This window comes from Bubalus bubalis, chromosome 5, assembly GCF_019923935.1.
Source record: "Bubalus bubalis isolate 160015118507 breed Murrah chromosome 5, NDDB_SH_1, whole genome shotgun sequence".
NCBI classification, from domain to species: domain Eukaryota; kingdom Metazoa; phylum Chordata; class Mammalia; order Artiodactyla; family Bovidae; genus Bubalus; species Bubalus bubalis.
The window spans coordinates 113,690,693-113,710,610 of NC_059161.1; the positions used below are offsets into that span (position 1 = coordinate 113,690,693).

General features: G+C 51.1%; 1 protein-coding gene and 1 long non-coding RNA gene across 3 annotated transcripts in view; both read right to left on the reverse strand.

The window, feature by feature from the left end:
* Positions 1-1,927: 1,927 nt before the first annotated feature.
* Positions 1,928-6,408, reverse strand: LOC123333799. The gene is made up of 3 exons (XR_006551370.2): positions 5,603-6,408; positions 2,667-3,141; positions 1,928-2,355 (listed from the first exon to the last, which is right to left on the reverse strand). It is a non-coding gene; the product is annotated as an uncharacterized LOC123333799 (long non-coding RNA).
* Positions 6,409-14,023: 7,615 nt separating this feature from the next.
* Positions 14,024-19,918, reverse strand: part of JAM3 (junctional adhesion molecule 3) — a 30,287-nt gene continuing 24,392 nt past the window's right edge. Inside the window, exons 2-9 of one of the 2 annotated variants that reach the window (XM_006043396.4) lie at positions 18,947-19,012; positions 18,379-18,492; positions 17,348-17,500; positions 16,818-17,020; positions 16,309-16,408; positions 15,103-15,232; positions 14,965-15,019; positions 14,024-14,712 (exon numbers count right to left, since the gene is read on the reverse strand). In XM_006043396.4, the coding sequence (XP_006043458.4) occupies positions 14,677-14,712; positions 14,965-15,019; positions 15,103-15,232; positions 16,309-16,408; positions 16,818-17,020; positions 17,348-17,500; positions 18,379-18,492; positions 18,947-19,012 (857 nt within the window). In that variant the 3' untranslated portion in view covers positions 14,024-14,676. The remainder of the gene's footprint in view (positions 14,713-14,964; positions 15,020-15,102; positions 15,233-16,308; positions 16,409-16,817; positions 17,021-17,347; positions 17,501-18,378; positions 18,493-18,946; positions 19,013-19,918) is intronic. The other variant, XM_006043397.4, reaches the window with a different exon arrangement.

Here is a 19,918-nt window from a genome sequence, read left to right on the forward strand (position 1 = left end):
TTATTGTTGTGGGCTGGAGGGGTCCATTTGTCTTGAGTTCCAAACATTTTTCTCAAACATTATTTCCTTTTGAGGATGATCACTGAGGTTTCTTTACCTCATCTTCAAATTAAGAACCCCTTGACTGCCAAGAGCTGAAATAAAAATGAGGGGAGAGGAAGAGAGGAAGGAGCTCCCTCTCCCAAGTCTTTGCAAACTGGCTCTGCAAAGAAGGACGTTTCTCCTCCTTCCCCCTTCAGCTAGGCTTGCTCTGAGCACAGGCATCAGAGTGAGATCCAGCGTGGTTGCTTTCACCCTAGTATCCCTGTCTCACCACAGCTCCTCTCCTCAGCCTCAGGTGTTCTGTTGTAGATAGACCTCCACCAGTATCTTTTTCAGGCAATTGAGGCTTTGTCATCCCCCTGTCAGAGAAGGCACTGGCAACCCACTCCAGTACTCTTGCCTGGAAACTCCCATGGACGGAGGAGCCTGGTAGGCTGCAGTCCGTGGGGTCGCTAAGAGTCGGACATGACTGAGCGACTTCTCTTTCACTTTTCACTTTCCTGCATTGGAGAAGGAAATGGCAACCCACTCCAGTGTTCTTGCCTGGAGAATCCCAGGGATGGAGGAGCCTGATGGGCTGCCGTCTATGGGGTCGCACAGAGTCGGACACGACTGAAGCGACTTAGCAGCAGTAGCAGCAGCAGCATCCCCCTGCAGCACTCACAGCAGTGCCTGCTGCCTTTCCCACCCACATCCCAAGTCATGGAGACTAAGACAAGCACCTGATGTCCATCCTTCACTATCCCCAAGCAGCTAAGAACAATGGACATGATCATCTACAAACAGAATTTGCTCTGCTCCCTCCACTTTGGTGGGAGGAGGAGAAGGGGGTGGAGTGTCAAGGGTTGAGTACACGTGTTATGAAGCTTTCCTACCATTTTGAATATCTTTTTTCTTGATTGGGCATTTACTTGGTTACTATGAACTTTTGACTATTTCCAGGACTACAAAGCCAGTTTAGCTCCTGTTTGCTTCTCCAATGTTTCTGTCAGGGAACAAGGGCCTGGAGTTTCCTATTCTACCTCTTTCTGATGTCATTCCAAATGAGCACTGCTGCTCTTTTTTTTTTATTATTTCATCCATTCTTATGTATCTTTGCAGCTCCAATTCCCTACCATCATACCTGAGATGCAAGGCTTTTTGAAATGTTACTGACTGCCAGTGAAGAAGAGACATGATTTCAACACAATGTGATAAATATCATGAAAGAAGCCTGCAGAGCATGACAAAGCTGGCTAGAGCGCCAGGATCCAAGCTGAGAACTGTCCCACTCACTGTCTTTGCTCTTTTGGTGTCATTTCTGGGAAATGTACATTGGGAAACTGGCAGGTTTGGGTTCCATGATTTCCCAGGATTCATTGCTTTAAGTGGGACTGACAATGTGTTTTCAACCCAGAAGAACCATGTGATCTGTCCAGGACAGAGGACTGATGAGTCTTGGGCTTAAAAGTTTCATTTTCAAATCTCTTCCATATGCTAAAGCTATGAGCTAACAAGAAATCTGGACACTATTTTTAATATTCCTACTAAGTCTCAGTGTGATTTTGTAGCCCTCACTTTTTCCTACTGTAAAATATTATCAGAATATTTCACCAATTGTTATTACTGTTTAGTCACTAAATCATGTCTGACTCTTTTGCAACCCCATGGACTATGCCCACCAGGCTCCTCTGTCCATGGGATTTCCTGGACAAGAATACTGGAGTGGGGTGCCATTTCCTTCTCCAAGGGATCTTCTTGACCCAGGGATTGAATCTGACTCTCCTGCTGGCAGGCAGATTTTTACTTCTGAGCCACCTGGAAAGCCCATTTCACCAATAATTGATGATAAACACTTAGAAGAGGAGTCATTTATTATCATTGTTATCATTTTATTTTCTTTATAGGGACCAACATCCTTCTAGTGGCCCAAGAACATTAAGTTTCCAATTTAATGGCTCTAACCCTGAGATCAGAAATTATATTAACCCTGGATACCATGAATGGAATAGTATGAATGAGAATCCCAAGAAAATCCAATGTCTGAGCAAGGAGGATGTGAGGCAGGCTAAAAAAGAAAAGGGAAGGAAAGAAGGGGAGCAAGAGGAACTGAAAAGGAGAGGCCTGAGAGGCAGCAAAAAAAAGAAAACATCAAAGTGATGATTCCTGACTTTACACCAAATGCAGAAATTCTAAACTTTTGAGCATCAACATATGCTCGCACTCAGCTGGCAAAGGCTGTTGGTCTTCTGGCTCAGTGGTGTTTAAACCCAACTGGAGGTCAGATCAGTTCTGAAGATGCACACACGGAGTCCACTCCTGGGTGGCCTGTCTCTGAAAGTGAGCAGAGATGACAAAGGATTTATGAAACCCTACAGAATGGCATTTCCAACTACGTTAAGGAGAAAACCTGACCTCAAAGTGGTCTGTTCTCCAGCTGATAATAATTACAAAAATATATCAGCTTGGTGCTGAGCCAAGGCTAAAACCCAGGAGGGAAATCTGTTTTTCCCCCTTTCTTCTTTCTTTTCCTGTAAATAACACCCAAAAGGCTCTGATTTTATTTTTACAAGCAAAAACCACCACCACTTGGCTCACTGTGAGAGTCAATATGTGCTTTCTGCCTGGAGGTAGCTCGTACTAACCTACCAGCCACGCCGCCCACACAGCAAGGCGGGAGGGCCAGGGTAGGAGCTGAGGGCACAGGCCAGCATCACGGGCCTGTCTTCCTGTTCTTGTCCTCTGTGACCCTCTTCATATTATTCTAGGAACAGCAGTGGTCATTCCATTCTCCACAGGGCCTAATTGCTCGAAAAATATTTAATTCATATCTCCAGAGGCATCATGCTTTGAAGTGGCTTATTACAATGGCATTCTTTCTTATTTTGAAACCAAGTGCATCAGAGGTGGCACAGGCCAGGGCTGGGGACAGAGGTGAGGGTGACTCTGACCCCTTCCTCAGTTCACCCTTCAAGACGGTGATGGTGAGTGGTGTCTCCAGGCTATGGAGCAGCAGCAAGGCACTGGCCTTCGCAGAGGATGAAGCTTGTCCTGAGACTCCAAGTCCAGCACTCTTTCCACCTCACTGTATTTCTACAGTTTCTTCTTGTCCCCACGACTCTGTCAAAGAATTTTTAAAATGTGGCTGGTTTTATATGTGGTGCACATGTGACAGGAAATGTGGCAGATGATGGAAAAGTCTCAGAATTCTTCCTCTACAATCTAACCACTTATTTCCCTGATGCTAAAGCACACTAAAATGGTCCCCTAAAGGCAAGGCTATTCCATGATGTGTCAGGGCCAGGCTCCATGGTGCCGACCACAGCCTGTTACTAGAGCACCACAGGCACCCACCCCTTCTCTGTAAGGCTGACAAGGTATAAGCAGCAGGACTTGGGAGGAAGAGACAAAGCCAAGACTCAGGTGACACTTGGTCACGCCCGGCCATGAGCAGTGGTGTCTGGCACAGGTCTTCCCGTAGGGAGAACTGACCAAGGCTGACTGCACTGAGCCATCTCCACCACATGTCTCAGACCACGTGGCAGTGCCCTTGCTGAATCTGGGTGCTGAGTCAGGGAGTCAAGGTGCTACTGTGAGGGAGGGGGACAACTGGGATCCCACCTGGAGAATTCAGACAGGCCCCCAGCCAGGAGGTCTGCACTCAGACACAGACGACAGAGTCCTACACACAGGGATCTGCGGGGCCCGAGAGCCCGGCCTTAGCCGGAAGCCGACAGACAGATGGTGGTGGGGCGGGCACAGAGGCATTTCACTGCACGAGTCACCGCTTGGACACCCTCCTTTGCCCCTTGGGTGGGGCACCAGCTCAGCAGATGCACAGTAGGAGCCAGAGGGCCAGGTCAGTGTCTAGTCCCAGTGTCATCTGGTTAGGAGACTGAGCTCCGGAAGGACAAGGACCCCACCCCTGCAGACAGTGGTCTGCAAGGGAAAACGGGTGCTCTTCCTAAGAGACTGTGGTGGGCGGCAGTGAGGCTGCCAGATGGAGAATGCATGTCAGGGTCAGCAGGGGGAGGAGTGAGGCCTGGACACGCACCAGCAGCAAGCGTGGGGTCAGGGCTGCTTGTGGCTCGATCATTCTGCTGAGAAGGAGAACTGAACCACTGGGGTTTTTCTCAGAACGGGACTAACACCTAGCCTGATGAGGAAAGAGCCAAGCAGGAGGGGTGGGAAGGCCAGGGTGCTGCCGGGGTTTCACCCTGTGTGTTGGCTCCAGCACCTTCTGAACACACTGCCCCGTCCCAGATCCCATCAGGGGCACCATGCACCTCACCATGCACCCAGCTGGTTCACATCTACATCTGTGTTTATGTCCAAGAGGTACGGCCCCTGGACTTGACAGGCTTCCTGGTTCCGGGAGAGGGTGCCAGCCACATGGGGGCCAGTGGGCAAGGGGAGTCGGGGCCACACAGGCCCAAGTCCCTGCCAGGCTACCCCTCAGGGCAAATCCCAATGCCCACACTTGAACCAGCATCACTCCCCACACAGGACTCAGAGCATTCTGAGGTTAATCTCATCAGTAGAAAGAAACAGCTGTACCTGGAATCCAAAACAAATACCTTAAAGGCAGTTTTGCTGACTTAGAAAGGCCTCACAGGATGTTTAAGTGGATTTAGCACAGCTCAGGACTCAGAGATCTAGGACTAAGAGATGGAGTCTCATGGGATGCAGAGCCCCCTGCTGACCCCCGGGGAGACAGCAAATCAACAGAAAACTAGAACACATGCAGAATGTTCAACCAGAGGCAGTAATCCAGTGCTGCAGGCAAAGGGGCCTTCAGGAAGAGCCGGCCTCAGAAGTAAAGCAACCAAGGAAGGAGAGGTCCCCAGTCTGAACCAGGACAGTGTCCGCCTGAGCCTAGGGGCCTGGAACGCGTGAGAAAGAGGCAGAGACACAGCCCTGAAGGGTGATGAGCCTCACCTGACCACTGGCCAGCCCTGCAGTGAGGCCTCCCCAGCACCCCAAAGCAGCCTCTCACTAAGCTGGATGGTAGGCCTTCCTGGAGACTCTCGGCTTTATCCTCTGCCGCACTCTCTGTTCCCTGGCCTCCCTCCCTTACCTATGCAACCCCCACTAAGCTCAGGCCCTCAAGTCCCCACCTCCACCCACTCCCCCCACCATGGACGCATGGCCTCAGGGGAGGTGTAGGAGGTGGAGGTATCCAGCAACCCTTGGCCTCCTCTGCTTCCTCACAAGGCTTGAGTCTCCTGCTCCAGCATCTGGAGGCACACAGGACTCACCCCTGGCACAATCTGACATGAAACTGCTCTAGAGAAGGACATGGGGACCTACATTTTTTATAATCCCCCCTGTCCCTGGGTGCCCATTGTCAATGAAGGGCAGTGGTGCCCCCAGCCCCTGCAGCTGCTGGTGACCACTCTCCCACAGCTGCACTCCCACCCGCGTCCTCTCTGGGGCAGGCCTTGGCACTGGGGGCGCCTCCTGCCCCTTCTGGTGCCAGCCCTTCTGGCCACACGCCCCTTCCAGGACCACTTTGACAAGGCTGGCAACCTACCAGGTCTTTGAATCTTCAGTGGTTCCCCTCGGCTTCTGAAGAGCTTACCTGTCCTTGCGGTGGTCTTTTCCAAAAGCTGAGCTCTGCAGTCACACTTGGGACCGGTGTCTCAGTCCACCACTGAGCGTCTAAGTATCGTGGGCCAGTTGGTTAACCTTGTAAAACCTCGGTTGCTTAGATCAAATGGGGGTTCTAAACTCTCCTTCCCTGGCATTTGTGAAGATTAATTTAGTACCTGCACCAGCTGTCACCAAACCAAACTAGGGTCTGCTGGGGTAGGAGTGGGGGAATCAATCAGGCCACACTGGGAGCTCAACTCGGTACTCTGTGACAACCTAGAGGGGTGGGGGAGGGGTTCAAGAGGGATGGGACATAGGTATACTTGTGGTTGATTCATGTTGCTGTATTGCAGAAACCAACACAACACTGTAAAGCAATTATTCTCCAATTAAAAAAAAAAGCCAACCTATTGATGCCAGGGTGTTGGAAAGAAAAGTTCAGCATTTATTATAGGACCTGGCCAGAAGTTCAGGCAGCTTGTGCTTAAAGGACTCAGAGGCCCCAAAGGCTTTTTTTTTTTTTTTTCTGATTTTTTTTTAATTGAAGGATAATTTCTTTACAGAATTTAGTTGTTTTCTGCCAAATGTTCCCCAAAGGCTTTTAGTTCAGTCGCTCAGTCATTTCTGGCTCTTTGTGACCCCATGGACTGCAGCACGCCAGGCTTCCCTGTCCATTGCCAACTCCCAGAGGTTACTCAAACTCATGTCTGTGGAGTTGGCGATGGCATCCAACCTTCTCGTCCTCTATCGTCCCCTTCTCCTCCTGCCTTCAATCTTTCCCAGCATCAGGGTCTTTTTAAATGAGTCAGTTCTTCACATCAGGTGGCCAAAGTATTGGAGTTTCAGCTTTAGCATCAGTCCTTCCAATGAATATTCTGGACTGATTTCCTTTAGGATGGACTGGTTGGATCTCCTTGCTGTCCAAGGGACTCGCAAGTCTTCTCCAACACCACAATCCAAAAGCATCAATTCTTCGGCGCCCAGCTTTCTTTATAGTCCAACTCTTACATTCATACATGACTACTGGAAAAGCCATAGCTTTGACTAGATGCCCCTGTGCTGGCAAAGTAATCTCTCTGCTTTTTAATATGCTGTCTAGATTGGTCATAACTTTTCTTCCAGGGAACAAGCGTCTTTTAATTTCATGGCTGCAGTCACCATCTGCAGTGATTTTGGAACCCCCCAAAATAAAGTTATATGTAGAGTACATCATGAGAAACGCTGGGCTGGAGGAAGCACAAGCGGGAATCAAGATTGCCAGGAGAAATATCAATAACCTCAGATATGCAGATGACACCACCCTTATGGCAGAAAGTGAAGAGGAACTTTCATCACTCTTGATGAAAGTGAAAGAGAAGAGTGAAAAAGATGGCTTAAAGCTCAACTTTCAGAAAACTAAGATCATAGCATCTGGTCCCATCACTTCATGGGAAATAGATGAGGAAACAGTGGAAACAGTGTCAGACTTTATTTTTTTGGGCTCCAAAATCACAGCAGGTGGTGATTGCAGCCATGAAGTTAAAAGATGCTTACTCCTTGGAAGGAAAGTTATGACCAACCTAGATAGCATATTCAAAAGCAGAGACATTACTTTGACAACAAAGGTCAGTCTAGTCAAGGCTATGGTTTTTCCAGTGGTCATGTATGGATGTGAGAGTTGGACTGTGAAGAAAGCTGAGCACCAAAGAATTGATGCTTTTGAACTGTGGTGTTGGAGAAGACTCTTGAGAGTCCCTTGGACTGCAAGGAGATCCAACCAGTCCATCCTAAAGGAAATGAGTCCTGAATATTCATTGGAAGGACTGATGCTGAAGCTGAAACTCCAATACTTTGGCCACCTCATGTGAAGAGTTGACTCATTGGAAAAGACCCTAATGCTGGGAAGCATTGGGGGCAGGAGGAAAAGGGGATGACAGAGGATGAGATGGCTGGATGGCATCATTGACTTGACGGACGGGAGTTGGTGATGGACAGAGAGGCCTGGCATGCTGCAATTAACGGGGTCGCAAACAGTCAGACACGACTGAGAGACTGAACAGAACTGAACTGAAAATAAATTCTGTCACTGTTTCCATTGTTTCCCCATCAATTTGCCATGAAATGATGGGACCAGATGCCATGATCTTAGTTTTCTGAATGTTGGGTTATAAGCCAACTTTTTCACTTTTTTCACTGCTCTCCACCAAATATTCCCCAAAGGCTTTTAGGGACATTTTAAAGACCAGGTGATGGAAGGGGGTCAAGAGGTGTGTGGAACCAGGTTGCAGACATTCTTCTGACTGTTGAAGTAATCAGGAACCAATATCCTCAACCTGGTTCCAACCCATCCAGGTGCTTGTGAGCCGTATACAGTTAACTTCTTCCACTTGGTGGGGGTTTCAGTCTCTGCAAAACAGCTCAAAGGACATGGCTCAGAATATTATCTGTAGCACCTGAGGAGGAGCTCAAGTCCTTGACTTTGTTTAATGGCTAAACTGTGATTTTGTTTTGGTTGACTTTCTGCATTTTTCCACCTCATTGCATTTATCCTTTGACTAAAGTTTTCTACGGAGGAAAGGCAGGCAGAGGGTATGGGGCAGGGGTGCGTTCTGGGGAGGCCCTGTAGGGTCCTGCTGTTACACTAACTGCTAAATAAATGCTAACGGCTCACCCTTCACTGGCGAGCTCAGTGCTGTTACTGTTGTGTTGGTTTCTAAGCAGACAATGCTTTGTTTTCTCCCTAGACCCCTTCAGTCACAGTGCAGGGGGCGCATGGAGCCTGGCTGTCCGGCGGGCATGGTGACAGAGGTAGTGGGGACGAGGTGAGGGCATCCTGGGGCACTGGCATCCACTCTCAGGTGGAGCCAGGTGGAGGGGCGAGCCCTCTGAGCACAAGTGGATTTGGACACAGATGCCTTTGGTGATGAGGGGGCCCCACCAGCACATAGCAGTCATGGCTCTGTGTCCTCAGCACTCACCTTGTGCTGACTGAGCACCAAGTGAGGACTTAACCCAAATGATCTCATTTAAACCCTGAAACTCCCCTGAGGGAGGTGCCTGTCTCCCTCCCAGAGACAAAGATTCTCAGAGTAGCTTACACAGCTACTGGGATGAAAAGCCCAAGTCGGACCACGGTGGGAGGGTGAGTGGCAGTGAATGGAGCGGGCAGCGGGCAGGGCAGCATCTTCAGGGGACAGGGGAGGGATGGCAGAGAGAGGGTGGGATTCGGAGGCTCTGAGTTGTGGGGGGTGGGGGGGTGGGGCTCAGGCACAACAGGTGGCTGGGGAGGAGCGGAGGCTATGAACCCGCTGGTGCTTGGAAGGCGGTCAGGGCAGCCATCGGGTCCTACAGGGGAGCTCGAGGAGGGAGGCCAGGCTCTGGCACCGCCATGGGCCTGGTGGACACGCAGCTGGACATGCACCCAACGTTGCTCAGCTTCTCTACTTGAAGGCCTTTGCTAACCTGCAAACCATTCTCCTGACCCAGGGACCAGCAGTAATACATCCGGAGAGGACAGGAAGTCAGAAGCCAGTCCCTCCAGACTAGGACACATGCCCCAGGGAAGCAGGATGGCATCGAAAGCCCCAGACCAGGGGAACAAAGTAGTCCCTGGTGGTTCCCAGAGCTGTTCCCTCCTGGGGGGTCCCGCCCGAGGTCCCATTCCTCATATTTCCAGGCCCTCAAAGGCTTTCCAACCCACACAGGTACTTCCCTGCAAGGGAATGCAACATCTCCCACAAGAGGCAAGTGCCACAGGGCCCCTGTGATGTTCAGTGCCCAGAGCTGGAAAAGAAAACCAAACTGTCTGTTAAGTTCTCAGAGGGTGTGTGGCCACCCGCCCACACTTTAAATGCTCACCCATGGCAAGGGGCTATTATGAATAAAACTGCTGTATCCATTTGTGTGCAGACTTTTGTATGAATATCAGTTTCCTTTGCTCTGGGACAAATGGCCAAGAGCACAAAATCTTGTTGTATGTTGTGGCATGGGGAGAAACTAGCTGTTTTCCAGAGTTGGGCTGGACCAAAAATTCATTGTAGGAAAGTTTTCTTTCTAAAGTTTTGTTTTTAGACTTAGTGGGGGTACCGCGGACCACTCTGTATTACCTGTGAAACTTCCTGTGAATCTATCATTATTCCAACAATAAACTGGAGAACATGTCTCTATTTCTAAAATGATGATCCTCAAATCAGTATGGCATTTGGAATCTGGGTATGCAAGAAAGTGATGTAACAGTTTCAAAAGTGTTGATATTTACACCAGCATAGCAGACAGATTCTTTACCGTTTGAGCCACCAGGGAAGCCCATACACCAGAAATCACATACCTAATAACTAAACTTACTTAACGATTTTTACTTAAGGCCTCCTGAATTCTTTCAGTGAACATGTCAGGTAAAACATCAGCTGCTGTAACTGCATTTGTGACCACAGGGTATAAAGGGGATGCTTGTGTGGTCATGGATAATCTGCAGTGCATGTCACTCAGCAGTCCTGTCTGAGGTCTGGCTTTCAGACTCTCGAACCATAGCATCAGGGAGTCTGCTCTGCTACCCGGCTGAAAGTTAGTGAAGACAGAAAGTCAGTCAGCATGACATCAAGATTTCCTCTTTACCAAATGTAGCATTTTTTATCTTGGGAGATTCCTACAACTGAATATGACAGGAGGGCCCTGTCTTTGTATTCCCACTGTTTTTCATTTTTCCCACATCCTCACCATCATCACTATTTAAAAATATTGCTTATCCCGGTACAACATATACAACATAAAATTTACCATTTTAACCACCCTTACATGTATAACCCCAGTGGCAATACATTCACATGTGCAATCAATACCACCATCCATGTCCACAACTTGTTCATTGTCCCACTTTGTCCCCAGCAAGCAGCAGCTCCTACTTCTCCAGAACCTGGCCCCAGGCAACCTCCAGGCCACTGTCTCTGGATCTGCCTACTCGAGGGACCTCACTAAGTGGGACCCTACAATATTTGTTCTTCTGTGTCTGAATTATTTCTTGCGGGGGGGGCGGGTGCGGTTTCCAAGGTACATCCATGTAACAAGAAGCATCATTCCACTTTTAAGGCTGAAGGATATTCCACTGCACATGTACAATCATCTCTTGGTGATGAACCAATGTCTTGGTGAACCGGGGCATTGGTTCCAGGACACCCCTCAGGAGCAAAATCCATGGGTGCTTAAGTCCCTCATATACAGTGGCCTAGTGTTTGCATATAACCCACACCACCTCTCAAGTACTTTAAATCATCTCTAGGTTACTTATAATGCCTAACATAGTGTCTGTGCTATGTAAAAAGTTGCTGAGGCTGTGATCGCTGGTGCTCAGAAGATGGTCACGGGAGCCGGAGCAGGGAGGTCAGGCTCCGGCACTGCTGTGGGATCTGCAGCTGGACAAACACCCGCTTATGCTCCACCCGCCCCAGCTTCTCTAAGACATCTTCTCTAAGACATCTGCTGTGGGGGAGATAGAAGACCTGAAACAAAGCTTGGGTCCCTTTTCCCTAAGGGAAAAGATTTGGTTGTATTCTTCTCATTCTGTCTATTAAATGACTACTGATAAAAGCCCTGTGCTAAAAGCACTCGGAGGCTGTACTCCCTGTACTCCCAGCTTCTCTCCCTGAAGGCCTCTGCCAACCTTCTGCCAACCATTCCCCTCGCCAGGGACCATCACATTCAGCTCGGAAATCAGCTACATGGTCTCACCCGGGCCAATGCTTCCCCTCACAGGCCAGTCCCTTCCAACCCAGTCCAGAGGTCGTGCCACCAGGCCTGCTAGAAGCCCAACTGACTGCCTCTCCCTGGAAGCTGCCACTGTGAGCAGTTCCTTATAGTCAGCACATAGCTTCCTATGTCTGATGTCAAAATCCTGACTATATTTTGTTATTTGTAAATTTCAAACTTTTTAAAGATTCTTCAAATGCATAAAGGTTAAGCATGAGTACAGTCTCCGAGTACTTTTAGCACAGGGCTTTTATCAGTAGTCATTTAACAGACAGAATGTCTGAGAAGAATACAACCAAATCTTTTCCCTTAGGGAAAAGGGACCCAAGCTTTGTTTCAGGTCTTCTATCTCCCCCACAGCAGATGTCTTAGCATAGACTGCAGTCCCTGCTTAGAGAAAAATCTGTGCTTTTTACCAGAGCAACGGGAGCACTGCTTTACGTCTAATCCACTTAGGGCTATCCCTGCGGTGGAGGGGGCCTTAGGTTCCTCTGTACCACCAGTCTCCTTAAAACACTGGCAGGTGTGTGCTCTGTCCAAGAATGAGTAGAAAGAAACTGGGCTGGCTCAGATTTCATCCCAGTTCTGCAGGAACAAAAGCACAGGGTTTCTGTTTGTGTGTGCCACACGTGGAGTGGTGGTAGGATGAGACAGTGGATGCTGTCCTGACCCCCGGCTTCCCGTGTGTGAGTGGACATGTGTGCACATGTCTGCACGGCACACTCTGCATGTATGCACAGCGGGGTCAGAGGGTGGCCCCTGGGGGAACGCCCTCACCTCCGTCCAGCATTTTGAACCCAGGGTGTGCCTGACCCGAAGCAGGAAGGAGGGAAATGAAGAGGCTGAGCTGCTGCCTTTTTTTTTTAGAAGCTTTTATAAATGAGGTTTAACAAACACCAACGTGCAGGTGTGTTAGTAGCACAAGTCTGTGGCACCAGGCGCAGCCGCAGCCACACCAAGGCCACGGTGGCAGGTGCACCTCCAGGCTCCTGCCTTGTTTACACCTTAAAATCTCCCGAGACTCCTTTTCTGTCTGCATGTCTGCAGTGACGGGCAGCGACCTTCCAGACCCACACTCACTCCCCTCTCCTCTGTCAGAGCCAGGGCACGGGGCAGCGGGGTGGAGGTTTTAGGGTCCAAGAAAGCCACCCCGTCACCAGAGCTGCCCTCGGGACAGAGAGTGCCTCCCTCTCCACCGAGAGGAGTTGAGAAGGAAGGATCCTCTCAGGTCTGCGCTTTCAAGTCACAAACTCAGAGAAGACGCTACCCCAGCAAGATGAGAGGCTGCCTTCCGCTGCTGCCAGTTCTCATGGCAGAGTGTCCACACCACTTAGAAAAGAAAGGTCAACACAGTCTTGAGTGTTCAATTAAAAAACCCAAAGTATAAAAAATTATGGCCCTGAACGTTTAACCCCACGATGACTATGTTCTTCTACATGAAAACCATCCGGTGACAGATGAGCTGGAGCAACCTTCTGCGAAGCTCCTGCTCCAAAAGGCTTCATGTTGGGAGTGAATGCAGCGGTGTGTCTGAGGCTGGGAACGCCTGCTTGCAAGGAACAAAGGCCTCTGGATGGTGTTCCTGACGCCCCTCGAAGCAGGCGGCGGGTCGGGTGGACAAAGACTTCATCACCATCAGGAAACTGTCTTGGACCCAGGCTCATGCTTTGCCCACCATCAGTCGGGCCATCGCCTGGCTACCCTTCCTGCCATCATCAGAGGCTGGCCTCACGACCCCGAACAACAGCCTCCTGGGAGGTGAGTCGGAACCTGCGCTGTCTTCATGGCAGAGGGACAGCGGGGGTCGCTGTCTTGAAACAAATGTAAATGTGGTTGACAGGTTTGATTTCAAAACTGCCTTTGGCCCTGGACCATCCCATGAACTGCATAAGTAGTGTGTGTGTGTGAAAGTCACTCAGTCATGTCCAACTTTTTGCGACCCCATGGACCATACAGTCCATGGGATTTTCCAGGCCAGAATACTGGAGTGGGTAGCCTTTCCCTTCTCCAGGGGATCTTCCCAACCCAGGGATTGAACCCAGGTCTCCCACACTGCAGGCAGATTCTTCACCAGCTGAGGCACAAGAGAAGCCCGCATGAGTAAGTAGAAGGAATTTAAAGGCCTGACACAGGGCTGCTGTTTCCTGAGCCATGCACAGCCACAGAGCTTGGGCCCCAGGAAGCCAGGCTGGGGGGACCACACGGAGGACCCACCCTTGGACCCCAGCCTTCCAGCCCCCTTGGCGCTATCCTGGGTGGACCTACATGGCAGGTGAACGGCACTGTCAGAGCTGTTCTGCCCATGGCCCGTGTCGCGGCATCAGGTGGATGAGGGCAGGAGGGCTGGCCTGGAGACTCAGGAGCCAACGCCACTCCGAACAGGCGTGCGGCTGGCGCACCTGTGTCTCAGGGCCTGGGGTAGAGGTGGGGGTAGGCCCAGGGAAGGTCACCCAGGAGCCCTGCGTCTCTTGTGCACAGACACAAATAGACCGTGAGGTTACTCAGCTGGAGTTTTCTCAAAGGTTTCCTAAGCCACCAGTGGTGTTTCCAATTGAACAGGAGCAGTTTGGGCTCCTAGTTTAAGTTGAACTTTGAAAAAAAAAAAAGATACAGTATTTAACGGCGTACGACAACTTATTTACAATTTAAATAGAAATTTTCAATAATCAAAATACATTTTTAGCAAAAATTTAGACTGTAAAATTTTATAAAATAAACACCCATAGAAAAGCAGAACATCATGTCAGTACCATTTCAGATTCAGCACAAGATGAAGGCTCTCCAGTGCTGGGACCCTCTGTGGATGAGCAGGGTTCCCACAGCTAAGAAGATCCCCCCTTCTAACAAGCTGTTTACTGTCCTGATTTGGGCTGCTGTTATAAAATGCTGACCCAAAAAGAATCCCTCAGATGGACACCAGGACTATCTTGGCAAAGCCTGGGGATGAAGTGGCCCTGGGGCCCCCGTGAAGCCCCGTCACTGCAGCCAAGGCTCGGGTCATGACCCTGGCTGCCAGCCCTGGACGCTCATGCTGGTGTGGCCCCACCACGGGACAGGTCACCATGCCTCCTGAGCCCAGGCTGCCCACCTGGAGGCTGGCAGACCCCATGGGGTTGGCTCCGCGAACCCGGCCACTTCCTCGCCTTGTGGTGACTTGCCCATCTCCAGGAAAACTCTTTTATTCGTGTAGCTTGTTAAAAAGTAAGAAAGGAGTAGCGGTCAACTTTGGCCAAAACAAAAGCTTTTGTGCGCGTGTCTAGCCCCATCTGGTGCCCCTGCGGGGCTGCTCCTGGCAGGGTCCCCCGTGGAGGTGTCTGTGTGTGCACACAGCCGCGCCACCATCTAGATCACGAACGAGGACTTGTGCCTGAAGTCACCCTGAAAGGCCAACATAGCAGGTTAGAGGGTGGCCAGCAGGTGGGAAAGGAGCCTGACACCACTTCCCTCGATGTGCTCTTGGATGGGAATGGCTACAAGGCCTGCGGACCGAATGCCCCACGAGCACACCGCCGGGGGCACGCTGAGGGGCTCGTGTGCTGGACATAACTCAAATCTCTCTCCTAGGGACCCACCTGGTTTTCGGGGGGATGCCATCTTCCCTGTGGAGACACCGTCTCCAGGCTCCCTTACCTCCTCATCTGTCCTGATGTAGTTAACTCCATCTGGCTTCCCTGGGTTCTTGTAGCTGAAACAGAGCAGAGGAGCTGGGTGACACCTGACAGGCCATAGCAATGCTCAGGGCACGCTGTTCACACAGGACAGGCTCACCTTTCCCCGCTCCGGTCGTGGCTCATGAAGTAGCCACGTCTATAGGCACAGCAGATGCCCCCTGTGATGAGGGCCAGGACGGTCAGCACGACTAGGACCCCCCCGATGATGCCGCCAATGTTGAGGTCATCTGGAGAAGGCGAGGAGTGAGCAGATGCTGTCCCCCCCAATACCGCCCCCAGCCTGGAGCAGCTCTGCCCACAGGCTGTGACACCACCCGCGGCAGCACAGACGCCACAGCCACGGAGCATGGCCTGCACCATGGGGAGTAACAAGCCTCTGGGGCACATCCTAGAGCTTTCTTACTGAGACACAGTTCCCCTACAGATCAGAACTAGGAGCCAGAGTCCTAAGGAAGAAAATCCCCTAAATTTCGAGGGCTTTTCTTTGCTGATTATTTAGCTTCATGTAGTCGTTAAAAGGGCAAATAGGAGCTAAGAACGTGGCCTTGCAGCCACCAGCCGTCCCTCAAGGAGATCCTCAGCTGCACTCTCGAGCTTCAGTGTGGGGCCTGAGGCTGCACCCTTTGTGCAGATGAAAGCACAGTGGAAACCACGCAGGGGTGTATTGACCAACGCTGTCCAGGCTGGGAGCTGCTGCAGTTCTCCCTTGTCTGGTAGAGGGTTCTTGAACGTGAGCACATGGTTAAAGATGCATTTGAATTCTGATTTCATAACGTCAGTTTCCAAGCTCCGTCTCTCGGGTCAGGAACTCTGGGGCACAGCCCAGGAATCTTCTTCCTGCCCAAGAGCAGCTCCCCAAATCTGGCAGCAGCTGGGGAGTCCCCTGGAGACCAGTTCCACGGGGTCCCTGTGGGGACCTGGGGTGGGCCCTGGACCTGCCCACCTCCACTGAGCCCCGACAGCCCAGAGGAAGAATCACCCCAACAGCATAAATTACTGGGGTGAGCCCTAGTTTCTGCTTACTGCAAAAAGGTGAGACCAGGTAAATTCCTAGAGACCTTACACAACCTTACGTTTCCATGATTCTATCAGTTACCAAAGAAATGGAGTTCAGGATACTTCAGTGAAAGCTGTGGGTTGAGCAGAGAACCCGTGGGTCAGTCTTTCAGAGGGTCCTCCCACCAGACCCGGCAGACTCCAGGGAGCCCGTGCGCACTGCAGAGGGCAGCTGGTGCTGAGCTGAGGGCACCAGTGAGCGTGACCGGCCCGCCAGCCCCCGGGTCGAGGCTCAACAGACACTCACACACTTCCATGTCCTGCTCCTCGCAGCGCGCCGAGCCCGCGTCGTTGGATGCGATGCAGTAGTACTGGCCTGAGTCCTCCTTGTGGACGGCGCTGAACACCTGCCAGGCGTCAGGAGTGAAGGGAGACCCAGTGCCGTCCCACCTCCCCACCAGGGGCTGTCCCCAAACACGACAATGTGGCTCAGTCTTGCCCACGACACCATGAGCAGCCCAAACACACCAACGATGTTGCAATGTCATCGTGTGGCCAGTGAGCAAGGCCCACTGCCTCCCGACTCTGCTCCAGATGGCGCTGGGCAGGCTGCCCTGCACTCCCCTTGGCTACTGTCCCCTCAGCTCTGCCTGCCCTCCGGCACCCACTTACAGGCTTTCCTGTCTATAAAGGGCAGGGTTGGGGGGAAGTGGTGGTTCCTGATATTAGGGTCTGTAGCTCTGGTCTCCTGTCTGCTCACAGGTGCTCTGCCCACAGCACAGACGCCCATACCGCACCTCTTCCCAGAGCTCTTACCAGAGTGCCCGTCTCAGGGTTTAAGACGAAAGAGGAGTTTCGAAAGCGGGGGTTGGCCCTGGAGTCTGTGGGCAGTGGCACGTCGTTGCGGTACCAGCTGTAGTGCGGCCGCGGGAAGCCCTCACCCTCCTGGCAGGACAGGGTGGCCGCCTTGCCCACAGGCACGGCCCTTGGCACCCTGCACACCGGGGCCACCGGCTTCACTGTGGGAGGAGAGTGGGCGGGGGTGAGAACCAGCAGCAAGGCCTGTTTTTACCCGAGCCCACTGAGAAAGCTGCTCCACAGCAGGAATCCCAGCCCCCGTGAAGACCCCTAGCCTTTCCAGTGCCTCCGGCTTGTGAGGGGCGAGGCAGAAGCTCCACTTCCCTCCCCACCCCCGACCTGTAGCTCTCAAAAGCCCTCCCTGCCTAGCCCCTGTGGGTCCTGCCACACCCACAGGGACGTGGCTCTGGAAGAAAAGGAAGCTGGTCTTTTCCACCAGCAGAGGCCGAGCCTAGGGCAAGGGGCCTCTGCCCCGCATGCACCCCCACCTTGCACGGTCAACTCGATGACAATCTCGTCGATCTCCTTGCGGTCGTTCCGAGCAACCACCTCGCAGCGGTAAAGGGCCGAGTCTTTCCTCGTCACGTTCCAGATCTTCAGAGACGTCTTCCCCAGCAGCTCTGCACGGTCAGTCAGGTCTCCTGTGGAGAGGAGAGGCACTGAGGGACTCCCTACAGATGCCTGGCTCCCCCTAAGGCTTCCCCGTTAAAGGAGAAAACTAGTCACCCGGCACTAAAAGACAAGGAGCATTCCACAGACAGTGCTGCGACCACAGGGTACCCCCGTGCAAGAGCGACCTGGACCCCGACCTCGCAGCCCACACCATACACAACACACCTTACTGCACGAGCTACACTCAAACCCTTAGGAAGAAAGAGATGTGAACCACATGACCTTGGACTAGATAGTGATCTCTCAGATATGACGCCAAAAGCACAAGCCCTGCACAACCCCTAACACACACAGTTACATTGTTCCAAATTGGGAAAGGAGTATGTCAAGGCTGTATATCGTCACCCTGCTTATTTAACTTATATGCAGAGTACGTCATGAAGCTCCCTGTGCTTCCATGTCTTTGTGCCTCACGTGCTCCTGGCCCAGCACCCCCTGCAAAGAGTCAGACACAACTCTGCACCCCCGCCTTGCTCTCCTGCGAGGGGTTATCGGCATCCAGGTATATGCAGCGGTCACTGCTGTCCCGCTGCTGCTGAAGTCACTGAACTTGTAAGTCATGGCTCACGAGAGGGAGGTGGCCTCAGAGAATGTTCACTAGATACCTCAAAGAGATGGCTGCACGGAAACTAAAGTCCTCCTGAGGAGGTGATATTTACTGAAGCATAGAGGCAGCTACAGGGAGGCTCCACCCCTATCCTCACCACTTCTGCAGGCTCGAATTCGCCATAGGAAAACAGACAGAAAACCAATTCCGGCTCCAGATGTAGGTCCACGCAGAGCCAAGTCTTGGCCGCAAGTGCACGCCAGGGCCTTCTGTACAAAGAGGAGGACCACAGGATCATACCCTGAATCTTGTTGTCGAAAAACACATAGGTGGTTTGTTCATCTTGGATCTTCTTCCATTCAATCCTGGGGTCATTTGTCTGTGAATCCGTAATGATACAAGATAGTTCCACACCTAATGAGAAAGGGGTTAAAAAAAAGAGAGAGAGAACTCTCTGTGAATGTGGAACAATTTCAGGTTCACCTGTATACCCAGACCCTACAAGCTATGTCTATTTAGGTCTGTTGTGTAGATTAAAAATCCAGCTAGCGCCAGACTCTGAGAGAATTTAATTTTAGCCAGAAAAACAATGAAGCTGATTAGCAAAGAGAGTGCATGTCCCCCTCATCCTGTGCTTCTATGTTAGAATGCTCTTGGCCATGTAAATGCAGACGCGCCAGGGACCAGGTGGTGGCCAGCAGGGAGCCTGCTGAGTTGCCGAGAGCCGCCGAAGCCTTGCTGCGCTGACACGCATGCACACCGGGGGTGCCGACGGGCCTCTTGGGCACTCACGTCCGTGTGCCTGTCCTGTGTCAGCCGCCAGACCACCGAGTAATGCCCCTTTGCCTCAAGCCTCCCTTGTACTTACTTTCAAATTCCTGAACCACTGGGGTTCGGTTGCTGGATTTGAGATTCACAGCCCCGATCAAGCAGCCTGAGAGGAGAAAGAAAAGCCAAGTCAGAGACGCTGCGGCTCTGAAACGGCAGAGAGCCTGCATCTGAGGCCAGATTTTCCTTCATGGAGGCTGCAGTCACTAGCCACAGGGGACAGAAGACATCCTATTCCACAACCAAGTCTCTTAAGATATGGCAGGGTGATGGCTTTCTCTCAGTCTGACCTTCGCCAGAAGGAACCGGGAGAAAAGAGGAGAGTTTCCAGAGTGAGCTCTCTTTCTTCGCCCCAGAATAAAGACGCTAGAGCTCTCAGGACCTTCCCTCTAAGTATGTATTTGTGAGGGACTGTAAGAGAAGAGCTACACATCGATAAACTGGATGACCCAAAGGAAATGGACAAATTCTTAAAGCCATACAACTTTCTAAGACTGAATCATGAAGAAAGAAAATCCAAATAGACCCATCACTAGTAAGGAGATTGAAACTGTAACCAAAACCTCCCCTAACACAAAAGTCCAGGACCAGACAGCTTCCCTGGTAAATCCTAACAAACATTCAGTGATTTGATACCTGTCTTTCTCAAACTACGCCAAAATGGAAGAGGAGGGAAGACTTCCTAACTGATTTGTCAAGGCCAATATCACCCCGATACCAAAACCAGACAAAGGTGACACACAAAAAGAATATTACAGGCCGATATCTCTGAGGAACATAGATGCAAAAAACCTCAGCAAAATATGAGCAAACTGAATATAACAATACACTGAAGAGATCATACACCACAAACAAGTGGGATTTATCCAGGCATGCAAAAATGGTTCTATTCAATGTTAGATATGACTGAGCAATTCCTCCACTCCTGGATATTTATCAGAAGAAAACAAAACATTAACTATAAAAGATACATGCACACCAATGTTCACTGCAGCATTATCTACAGTAGTGA